Source organism: Urocitellus parryii, chromosome 13 (assembly GCF_045843805.1).
Source record: "Urocitellus parryii isolate mUroPar1 chromosome 13, mUroPar1.hap1, whole genome shotgun sequence".
NCBI lineage: Eukaryota > Metazoa > Chordata > Mammalia > Rodentia > Sciuridae > Urocitellus > Urocitellus parryii.
In genome coordinates this window covers 39660524-39672802 of record NC_135543.1, presented here as the reverse complement: position 1 = coordinate 39672802, position 12279 = coordinate 39660524, and the positions used below count along the sequence as shown (strand labels likewise).

Genomic DNA, 12279 nt, shown 5'->3' with positions numbered 1-12279 from the left:
AGGGTCTCCCGGATAGAGACAGGGTAGGTTCTCAAGCTAGTAGTGGGGCTAAGATCACTGCTTTTGATAATATGGCCCCTGAATATGAAATCTGGCAGCATGCAAGATGTCAGTTGTGGAAGATTCTCATCCTAGGGGGTTCTCAATTGCTACTCAACTAGGATGAAGACTTCTAAAATTCAACCACGGGAGTGAAACCATAATTACTAAAAAATAAAAAGGGGTCTAACTTACTAATTACTAAATCATATTGGCTGTAGCTTGGATAGGTAGGCAAACCAGGAAGGCAGGGGACATAAAGGAAAAGATGTTTTCAGTGTTTATGTAACTCTCTGTGGAAGAAAGACACGTGAGATTAGGCACACACAGCCTTCCCAGCCTGGGAAACATGTTCTCTGCAGCGAGGTAAGGAAACTTCTCTGGCTCTCCCACAGCCTGGAGGAAATCTTTTCACAAAATTAGCCAGGTCCTTTTCCTCCAATTCCTCGCTTCCCTAGCAACCATCTAACCATTCATTAAATTGGTATTATGGTTTTAAAATGAGCCTTTTATGATTTGCTTATCATTAATCAAACCCTTAGGACTTATCCACCTCAAGGGGAGCTGACAAAATTGAATTCTTTAACTTACAAAGATCCAGGGCCCCCACACTGTCACTGCCCTCCCCCTCCTCCTCACACCTGGGGAGGCCCAGTCCAAGTACTTGACCAGCCATGTGGCTAATCGGCTTATTCACAGTAATGTTAGAGAACACTCCGAGTGGACAGACCCCTGACTAGCCGTTTGACATGCACCCTCAGAAACCACGTTAAGGAGAAATGGTTTATCTGTGATATGAAAAAAATATATAATAAACGAGGCTGTTCATTAAGAGGGAGAAGAATCTTAAACCAAGAGAGGCCCGAGTTGCTCATTAACCACCACATAGTCTGAAGTAGGAGGAAGAATGTTGTTAACAAATTAGTCTTCTTCACCTCTATTAAACATCTAGATGGTAGCCACAAGGCCATAATGTGAAGAAACACAGTACATGGGGAGGAGAAGACATAAACTTGTAGCTCCAGTGTTGCTCTAAGTCTCCTCTGGTTTCCCAGCCCTGGATCCTGGTTACCTATAGTGTCGCCATAGCTCACACAGCATCTCCAGCAACCACTGAAAACTCCAGGAATGTGGTGACCCTTGACCTCAACTGGCTGTGTTTATCCACATAACCCTCTCTCATCCGCAGACTGCCTCTCAGGCAAGAAGCAATGGACTTCTCTTGTATGTGTCATTGCTATTTATTTAACACAAGCAGCCCTTTGACAAAGAATGCTCTTCTTCTCTCCTTTTCAATTCTTCCTTCCTGCCTCAGCCTTGTTCTCTCACCTAAAGCATGCATGCTTCCTCTCTAGAAACTGTCTGGCTCTGACTGCAGCCTACCTATATTTGTCTTCAATCCTCTGCACAAATTTTTTCTTCTTTTGATATTAAAATAATCTCTATCTCTATATGTTTTATCAATGATTTTCCAATCAGATTTGGGATCCTCCTGTACTCTGAATTGCCTCACTTGCTCTCCACCTCTTTGTCTGGTTCAAATTCAAATTTTATTAATGATTTCCAGATCAATGCAGTGGAGAAGGCAAGCAAGTTGAAGTGTCCAAGGGCATGTGGCTTGGGGGGTGCTCTAACTCAGTGACTGACAGAATCAACTATTAAATAGGATGAGGTGGTAAGTTAAAACTAACTGGATTAGATAAATCCAAGATAAACTTGAGATTCCACATTTAGGTTAAACTGGAAAAATGAGCAAAGCACAGGACAATGGAAACTCCATGGTTATTTTAGATCTTTGTCACCCGTAGGGTCACAATGGGTAGTGTTATAATGAAGAGGTGAGTCATAGCAACTACAATTGTAATGCCCTCAGGGTGCACATTTTACCCTAGTCCTGTGAGTTGATCTGATCTTATTTGGATGATGTATCCAGTTTAGTGCATCACATTTGAAGAGGAACATTGACTAATGGGAAAATGCCAAAGGACAAAGTTCTGGTGTAGATTCCAGAAGAGAAAGCATTCAAAGAAATAGGGATATCTATTTGGCAAAAAGAAAATAAACTGTCATTCACTACTTAACTTGCTACGGAAAGACCCAAAATCACAAACGCTAATTTTCAAGAGTTTGGGCAGGCACATAGACAAGGAAAACAGGACATGCATTAAAAGAACCTCAAGTATGACAGTGCCACTGGAAATATTACCTGGCCTCTGACATGAAGGAAGGTGTGTGAACAAGATGCTGCTGGTTGCTGTCCTGTGGATATAGGCCAACTGCTGCCGTCTTTTCTGATTTCTTAAGACAAGCCAGAAATCCAAATTTTTATGCAACATATCTCAATTTTAATTTTAGCAACTATTTCAAACCGTTTCAAGAAACACTGGTGTCTCTGGGCCCGTGGCAGCCCAGCATTGCCAGTTCACAAGGTCTATAGGAGCCAATTCTTAGTTTCTACAGGGTGTAGTACTAAACGTATGGGTGGAAGATTTCTGGGTTGTGAAAGAACTCTTGAAGATTTAGTATTTGCAGTCAAGGAACAAAAGACTCTATCCAGGTTCTAAGCAACAGGAAATAATCAAGAGGATAATAGATGACAACACATGATATTGAAGGATTTTCTCCTTAGGCATAGATGTTGAACCAAATCATGTTACAATTGTGATTTTACAGCAGGAACATGGTTTCCAGTGTATAAAATGCTTTTGTATCATCTAATATAAAAGTTACTAGAACAGTCCTTTAAAGTAGGTGTTTTTATTTTACAAATGAGTAAACTGAATGTCTAAGATACTAAGTAACTCACTGAAGTGTCTAGGAAACTGAGTAGCAGAACTAGAGTCTGATGATTCATGGCCTCTAACTCCAAATTCAAAACTCTTTCCACTGCTACTTCATCTTCAGACTCTGAGGCTACAGGATTCCAGCCCTAGTTAATGTTCTCCTTTGCTACAGTTAACCCACTCTCCTGGAATCTCCTACACCCATCCATATTCCTCGAATACCTTCCTGTCCCTTCCCCCACACCCTGAAAGCTCTTACCTTTCATAATTTCTTATTAAATTTCCAACCGCACTCTGTCAGCTGTGGGAATGTTCCCCCAACTCTAGTGCTCCAAACTGGACTCACTCTTGAGATGCATTTGTCCAAAATGTTTGTCTTCTATTTCTGATATATTTGTCTTTATAAGGACAAAGACCTGTCTTAATTTATGCATAAACAAAGCCACACAGACATGCACATACACACTAGAGTTGGTACTTATCAATAAATCATCAAATTATTATAATTCCTAGACTTGTAGGTCATCCAGGAGGAAGAGATGTTGTCAACACTAGTTTCTATTTCTAACAATCATCTCTACCTCCTTCCAGATATTTTAATTCTGACAGAAGCCAGCTGGGTAGCCTTATTCTTCCATGTTCAGTGAGGAGACACAGTAAAGATTTGGTTCTCTGTATTTCAGGCTCATCAATGCCAAATTGAAATATGCTATTATTCCCTGGGTTGAGGTGAACCTTATCTGGAAAGAATACACCCTCACATATACACACAATGTAGAGAAATCACTAAGCAGGGCTTCCAAGTGACTAAATGACTATTTGGCTAAAACATGTTTTTGAGAATGAAGCACTGCTGAGGGTTTTTCTTGTTGGCTCATGGACATATATCTAGTGCCATGATGTTTTCTAATGTACTATTATTTAAGCCAGTGCAACCTAATGTCATTCAACACACACACACACACACCAAAAAGAAAAAGAAAAGAAAAGAAAAGAAAAATCACAAATTACATCTGTCATCTAAAATGAAAGACAAAAATGAATAGCAAATGGGAAACATGAACAGAAATAAAGTGGGGGGGGGGTAGAAGATCTCAACAATGCTGCTTCCTTTAGTCAAGCAGGGAGAGGCTAATTTTGCTCTGTTTAGGTTGTGTTTTTAGTGATCCAACTAGTCAAATGACCAGTTAAGAATATTCCACAGAGCTAATGTTCCGATGTTCTAATCTCTGTAGACAAGGTTCATATTTGTGTGGGTTACTTATTCTCCCTTTGTTGACTAAGTCAATAATCAGAATCAGCAGGTTTAGAGTCAGATTGGCAGGGATCAGCAGCCTGGATTGGAAAAAAAGGGTATAAAAGCCCCAAACCAAGAGTAGCCATCACAGAAGTCCACTGGGTCCTGGCAGGATGGCTTCTCACCATCTACTCCTCCTCTGCCTCGCTGGACTGGTATTTGTGTCTGAAGCTGACCCCGTGGTGAGTGTTAATTCTGTCAAGTCCCTTTTGGACATTGCAGATGTAAATTAGATTAAATAGAAGTGACTTCTTCCAGCTTTAACAACCAGTTTGTGTTACTAGGGCAAGGGTACTCAGCACCTACATTTAATATCATTGATTTGAACTTCAAAAACAGCTTAGGGCTTTTTTCTCTGTTGTGTTCTTTACTCTGTTGCTTTAGTGCATTAAGTCTCAATGCCTAGCACACCACTGTCCTCAGACACATGATAGAAATAAAGATATCATCTTAATGAAGCTGATAATATTGAATTTTCCTAAAAGCATCCCTTTATAAATATAGTTAGGGGGCAAACTACAGAGATTATACTCTGGCCCTTTGGCTAATCCGAGTGTGTTTATGGATTGATTAATGTTTGTTTGGTGAACAATATTCCAGTCAGATATCTGACTCTTAAATCCTCTGGAAGAATTAACTAATACTACCAAAGGGGCCAGGAAGTACTCTGACATTATTTGACAAAAGATAGTAAGAGGGAATTACTATAGCAACCACTTATTAAAACGACCTCAGGAAAAACTATTCAGTCCTATGACACATTGCATCTTTTCAGTATTTCACTCAAATGGAGAGGCTGAACAAAGCAACCATTCTCAGAGGGCCCATTTTCTCCTTGAAAATTCATTATGCACGTCCCTGGTTGATAGCAGTGTGTCTGGAGGCAGAAACCAATCTTGCTTTGGAAACAATTATGCCTGTAATATACTGAGTGGGAAAGCTCATTAATTGTCAACACTTATGTTACTGGTAATTGGATCAGCATGTATTTCCGGCTTTGTTGTGGATTTCCAACACCATAAAGAATAAGTCCTTTCATTCTGGGTAATTTTGTTGACTTCTCACATGTCTTTCAGGGCACTGGTGAAACCAAGTGTCCTCTGATGGTCAAAGTCCTAGATGCAGTGCGAGGGAGTCCTGCTGTGGAGGTGTCTGTGAAAGTGTTCAAAAAGGCGGCTGATGGCACCTGGGAGCCATTTGCCTCTGGGTAAGCTGACAGAGAACCCTGCCATGGGATTTGGTTCAACCTTTCCACTTTTTCCATCACCAGCTAAAGAACCTACAAGTACCCAGTGGCTTGGAAGCGGAGGCAGGAGGATTGTGAGTTCAAACCCAGCCTTGGCAACTTAGCAAAGCCTAAGCAATTGACCAAGATCCTGTCTCAAAATAAAACATTAAATAGGGTTGGGGATGTGGCTCGATGGTTAAACGTTTCTGGGTTCAATCCCTGGTACCCCTTCCCCCCCCCAAAAAAAAAAAAACTCTATGAATAGATTGAAAATGTAGACAAAATATGGCCTGAAAAGGATGTCCTCTTGCTTTGCTTAGCTGGAAGTGACCAGAGCATCATTTAGGGCTGATGATAAGAAAAAGAAAAAGATGGAGTGAGTAACTCCTCTACTCTAGCAGGAGTCAAACTTTTCAGGTCACAGACTACTTGAAGAAAGTGAAAAAACTATAGACTCCATTCCCAGAAAAATGCACAATAAACACACTATACAGAGATATACATAGAATTTCAGGATTTGCACAGATTCCTAAGGTGAATCTAAGGTTCCCTAAAGTGACATCCATGTTGGGAAAATTCTTAAAATTTTAAGCATGATGGACAATGTGTGTTAGTTTATCAATGAAAAGAAAGGAATTTAGAAAGAGCATTAAGGGGACACCTAGGTGGAGTTTTATAGAATCCAGGGCTTTTGTACCTATTATGTACAAAACTGGCTATTGTCAAGCTTAATTTAAAAAACAACATCTAGGAGAAGGACATGTAAGGCAAATTCTAGCCACAGACTAATCTCTCCATCACCCATCAGTATGGAAAAATGACTTCTCACCTTTTATTAACCACTTTACCATTTTCATAGAGCTTTTCTACCTCCACTAGCAAGAATTTCAAATGAAATCCATATTAGTAAACCTAAACAAACTAACCAAAGGAAGCATCACTAAGAAACCCTCATCACCAAGCAGAAAAGAAGCTCTGAAGTATTTCATCTCCTGGAGAAGAATTTCTGTTGGGTTTTAATTGATTCCCAAGAACTACTTTATGAATCTTCTTCATCCATCATTAGGAAGATCATTTCCCTCATGCAGTTTTAATTGAGATTTTATTTTTTAACTCACTCATGTTTATGTAAAATGCCAAGCCCAACATGGGAGATATTCTACATGGGAGATAGACTGGACACCAAAAGTATTCAGATGTTCCTATACCAAGACACACACACACAACACATAAAAAAGGAACTGAAAAGTAAAAACAGGGGCAGTCATAATCAAAATCACTAAAGACAACTTCCATTTTTATCTGTCTTAGGTGTGTAGTCTAACTGGGAGCCATTTCTAACATTTCAATGATTGAGCTGGTACCTAAGTAGAAATAGAATTTCCCTAGTATTTGTTTTGGCAAAGAAATACCGAAGAGATCAATCGTATAAAAGAAACAAGAGTCAATATAGGCTCTTCTTTGTATTTTAGATTTCCCACAGTGTGAACAAATAGTACTCTCTGAAAGGCAGCCACATGCCAGTGGGGACAAAAGTGATACCTATGGTCCTGGGGAACAGGAGAGTTCCTTATGGCCACTTCCAGGGTGTGTCCTGAACTTTCATCCAATCACCAACCATGAATCCCAAGATTTTATTGTTGTGGTTGTTGTTGTTGCTCTGAGGATAGAATCAGAGCCTCACACATGCTAGGCGAGTGTTCTACCACTGAACTACTTCCCCGGATCTAAGACTTTTTAAATTAACATTATACCTGTATTTTGTTCTTATAAGAACAAAAATCTACAATGAGATATTTGGTAAGTTTCAAAAAATTTCTTGCCACTTGATTTCAGAGAGTTACTAGTTTGGTTGAAGGGGGAAATATATATATATATAAAATATCACACATACATATGTGTACATATCACACACAAATACATACATACACACACATATGTGTGTGGTACCATTTTGCTGGGCCATTTACTCCCTTCATGCCTAACTTAACCTAGACTTATGTACCTTATAGGAAGACCGGTGAAAACGGAGAGCTACATGGGCTCACAACAGACGAAAAGTTTGTAGAAGGGCTCTACAGGGTGGAATTAGACACCAAATCCTACTGGAAGACACTTGGCATTTCTCCGTTCCATGAATATGCAGAGGTGAGTACACAGACCCTGGAGTTGTTTGGGATTTTTTTTTTAAGCTCCAGGATATGCACAGTTTGCACTTATCATACCATGGAAGTAAGTATACTTTCTTTAAGTGTCATAAGGAAAGTTCTGAATGACCACAGGTTCCCTTGCCCATGTTACCATCAGAAATCCACACTCTGAGAAGCCAACCCTGTTCTGAGTTTGGTGAAAACTCATTTGGCAGCATAAACTTCTGAAACACTGTGGTGGTCTATTCATCCCATCTCATGTGAACATTTGTTTATTTGCCGAAGAATTATTAATGTTTCATGATGAGGCAGCCCTCCCGTCCTCACTTAAGGTGTTAGGTAACAGAAGAAAGGATGCACCATTTTATTTCTCTTAAAAGCTGGGAAATGCTGTATTCAAAACACATCTGGCTCCCCAGAGGTTTGAATAAGCCATTCTTGGCAATGCATAGAAAGACAATAAATCCAAACTAATAATGGCAACACAATAGATAAAAATCACTAAGTGTACATCACGTGTCAGGCGCCAGGGTGTTTTCTATTAACCTAGCTCAACCTCATGACCAACCCACTGAGGTTAGTCCAATTATCCTCACATCCCAGATAAAAGCGGAGCATGGGAGGTTACATGACTCATCAGAAGTCACATGGCTAGTAAGTGGAGGAGCAGGCCTGTTTACCAGCAGGGGCTAGGCTGGGTTTGGCCTCAGTGCTGATGTCCTCACACTGCCTCAGGAAGCCTTTTTCCTGTGAGAAGCCAAGTTAAAAAAAAAAAAAAAAAGAAGAAGAAGAAGAAGAAGCCATATTTGTAAACTTTGGTTCATTCTCCTCTTTTCCTTATGAGGTAAGGATCTACCAGCAGTTATCCATGGGCCCAGTCTCCCTGCCTCCTCCTTGACTGAACTCCATAAGTCATTTAAAACAGATGGCTGTCATGGAAATAGAATCCAGATTTGTTGGTCAGAGTTAAAGATCAAGTAATTCCATCGAAAATAGCTCAGCATGAAAGGCAACCATTCTCTGTGGCTTAGTCATGGTTGAGAATTTCAATTAGCATAGAACAGTTCTTTTAGCAGACAGTGTTACCAAGGAAACTGTGGGTGACTGTTTGACTTCTGGGGCCCACAAGTCACCAAGCGAGTCCCCTCTACCAGGAAGTGTGTCTCTGGCTACTCCTCAGCCAGGCAGCAAGACAAGAGTTTTGAACAAGGGAGTGCAGGGATCAGCTTGGGCACAGCACAGGAGGCTCTCAGCCCTACCCTTCAGCACTGGATTAGCCTCCCTGGGCCCCTTGTCCATCCTGGGTCACAGCCTGAGGGGACCATCTGAAAAGGTTTACCACTATACAGTCCACGAAAGGGCTGCTCCTATTCAATAGAGATCAGCTACTATTCACTCTTGAACGATCATTCAACAAATATTTGAAAAATAGAATCCTGTATGTGTTGAGATACTAGAGATTTGGAAATGAAAACACACCCCTGCTCTTGGAATGGAAGGGAAGTGGATGATATTAGACATAGTAGGAAGAGTCATAAGCCTAGTTTGGAACCTGAAAGAATAAGGGGAGCGAGAGGGAAAGAGAGTAGTGAAGCATGTGTCCCTCACACCTCACTCCAGGGACAGTGCACAGGGCCTTCAGCCATGAGCTCCATTCCTGCAGATAAGCACCTCCCAGAGACTCACCGCCCTTCAGAGGTCACTGGTCCTCTCCTCCTGGCCAGTGATCCAGGTAGCCATATTAGACTTACCAAGGAGAATTAGAAAATTTCCTATGGAACTAATATGCCTCTTCACTTCATGGATTTTTGATTACAAGACTATGCCTTTTACAATTTTAAGGGAGACAGAGCCAGAGGCTATTGTCACCAAAAAAGTTAGGAAACTTTCCCTAGTTGCTTCCAGGGTGAACCTGAAGGAGTCCCTCTCTTCTTCAGAAGAAGATTCTTAGGAGATTCTCACCTCCTTTTGCCTGAATGTTCTTTTTATGTTTGGTATGGTTCACTCAGACATTTTTTTTCCTCCTGTCCCTAAGTCTTCCAGTCTTCTTTGATTGGGACAAAAAGTCTATTAAACACTCAACCCAGGGCCTGCATACAAAAATAAATAAAATTAAATACCCCATTACTGCCCTCCAGCTTTCTCCTCAATCAAATCAACCCCCACCTCCCTCCCTCCTGTCGCCTAGGCCACCTACTCCAGTGACTTTGAGAAGTGTGACTAATGAATTACAACAGCACTTTGATCTAGTCGGCCCAGTCAGAAAGCTCAAAAGCATTCGTACACATTTCAGAATTCCAATAGGCTTTTACACAATCTCTTTGTATTATAAGTAGAATTCTATAATTCTATGATTCTATTATAAGTAGAATTCTTTTAGTTCATATTCCATTCCTTGGTATATACATATACTTGTTCCTTTTCCCTGGGAGGGGGTAGAATCTAAATTTCTAAGCTAAATACAAAGAAAATCTCTGGGTTTGGAGACATGAGACTTGCCTTCCTGGTGGGGCTCTGTCATTTTATGAACTTGGGTAAACTAATTCAGAAGTCTGGTTTTCTTATCTGTAAAACGGGAAAAACAGTTCCTCCCAATCCAAATTTCTAGTTCTCAAAGTAGGACTGTTAGTCAACCTTCTCAGCCGGTCTCTAGTGTCGGGATGCTGGTGTTCACCTTCTCCTCACCTTTTTTCTGAAGCCAAGAAAATGGATAAGAGATGTTAGGCTGTGACTCCCCTCAGTCAGGTGAGGGCCATCCAGACTATGGGGTGAATTGCAAAACAAGAGACTCATCATGCAGGCAGTAAAAAACTTACTTACTTTCTTCTGATTTGTTATACATGACAGAAGAATGCATTTCAATTCATAGCACACATATGGAGCACAATTTTTCACTTCTCTGGTTGTACACAAAGTAGAGTCACACCATTGTGTCTTCATATGTGTACCTTGGGTAATGATGTCCATCTCATTTCACGGTCTTTTCTACCCCCATGTTCCCTCCCTTCCCCTCCCCTTTGCCCTATTTCAAGTTCCTCCATTCCTTTCATGCTTCCCCCCCATCCCCATTATGGATCAGCATCCACTTACCAGAGAGAACATTCGGCCTTTGTTTTTTGGGGGATTGGCTAACTTCACTTAGCAAGATATTCTCCAACTCCATCCATTTACCTGCAAATGCCATGATTTTATTCTCTTTTAATGCTGAGTAATATTCCATGGTGTATATATACCACAGTTTCTTTATCCATTCACCTATTGAAGGGCATTTCTGAGAACTGCACAAGACTCCAGAGGCTTAATCTTCCAGGGTATTTGAATTTTTGCTTTTTGTTCTAATTGTTCCCCCAAAATGAGATAATAAAATAAAAATAATTAATTTTGCACTGGATTTCCAATGATCCCCCTGACTGTGCCTCACACTTCTGGGCTCTTGTTACAAACAGCTCTGTCTGTCCTCTCCCCAGGTGGTGTTCACAGCGAACGACTCTGGCCACCGTCACTACACCATCGCCGCTCTGCTCAGCCCCTACTCTTACTCCACCACCGCAGTAGTCAGCAACCCCAAAGCCTGAGGGGCTTGACGGAGGAACAGGATCCCACACAACTGACAGTATTCCCTTTGTACAAAAGCAGTGTTCCTACTCGATAAGCTATGTTAGAAACTCGGGAAGAGACAATAAAACATTCCCATGAAAGCACCTCCCATTTCATGTGAACTGATTTTTTTTTTTTATCCATTTGTTGTTCCTTTCCCCTGTTGGAAAAAAAAAATCAAAAAAAAAAAAAAAAAAAAAAAAGAATGCTGGCAATTTTCTAACCAGAACTCTGGGAAAGATCCAAATTTCCAATGTCTTGCAAGCAAAGCACATATTAAGCATGATCTGCAGCTGTTAAAAACACAGATTCTGCAAATGAGAACATTTCATTTTTCTGTAACCTTCACTGAATAGCAAAAGATGAATGGTAAGGACCCATTTCTTTACTCCAGGCATTTCTTTTAAGTGCTTTACTGATTTTAAGAGTAGCGCCGAGCCAGCTGGATATATCTGCAGCAACTCAGCCCCTCTGATCCATCTGGCACAATCAGCTGAGTAAGGGACAAAACCACAGAGCCCCTCACATACCCAATGTGCTTTGACGAATCCAAAATCTATGTAGGGAGGACTCTCACGGGCCAGGCACTATTGCAGGTGCTCAAAGCATCAAGAATAAGACTGGATGCCTGCATTTATTTAAAGTGCCCACAACCTTTTAAGAAGATAATTATATCATCCATCCTGCTTTGACAAGGGGCGATGGTACAAAGCACAGATAGAGTAGGAAGGAGGCAGAAGCCAACAGCCCGAAGAAGTCTGAGATGATCTCGGAATAGCCTTCACTCAATCTGAGTTTTGTAGTTAAATAGAAAAGGGAGAAGGGATTCTAGGTAGAGAGAATAAAGACTGCTAGGCCAGGTCAAGGTAAACAACTTGATAAAAAGAGGAAACAGCTTGATTCATAATGTAATTGTGTTAAGGTGGGTTGAGGCTGTGCAGTTATAACAAACCACCCCAATTCTCAGTGGTGTCTCATTCATACCAGGTCCAGTGCAGAAATTCTTGCTCTGGAAAGTCTTCAGGACCTTTTTCTTGTAAATGGTGACTCTGAGATGCAGCTTAATTTAGTCTGTGACTTCAAGGGTCACTCTGGTCACATCTAGCCAGCAGACAGAGGGAAGAGAAAGAGTGTGGTATTAGGCCTCTGTGTGCTGACACAAGATCAAACTGGCGTTTTACTGGT

At 40.9% G+C, this 12279-nt stretch overlaps 1 protein-coding gene across 1 annotated transcript; it reads left to right on the top strand.

Moving 5' to 3' along the window:
- The first annotated feature begins 4199 nt into the window (after positions 1–4199).
- Ttr (transthyretin) lies at positions 4200–11210 on the top strand. The gene is made up of 4 exons (XM_026400754.2): positions 4200–4301; positions 5196–5326; positions 7360–7495; positions 10965–11210. The coding sequence occupies exons 1-4, from the start codon at positions 4233–4235 to the stop codon at positions 11070–11072; spliced, it is 444 nt and encodes a 147-aa protein (XP_026256539.1). The 5' UTR covers positions 4200–4232; the 3' UTR covers positions 11073–11210.
- The last annotated feature ends 1069 nt before the right edge of the window (positions 11211–12279 follow it).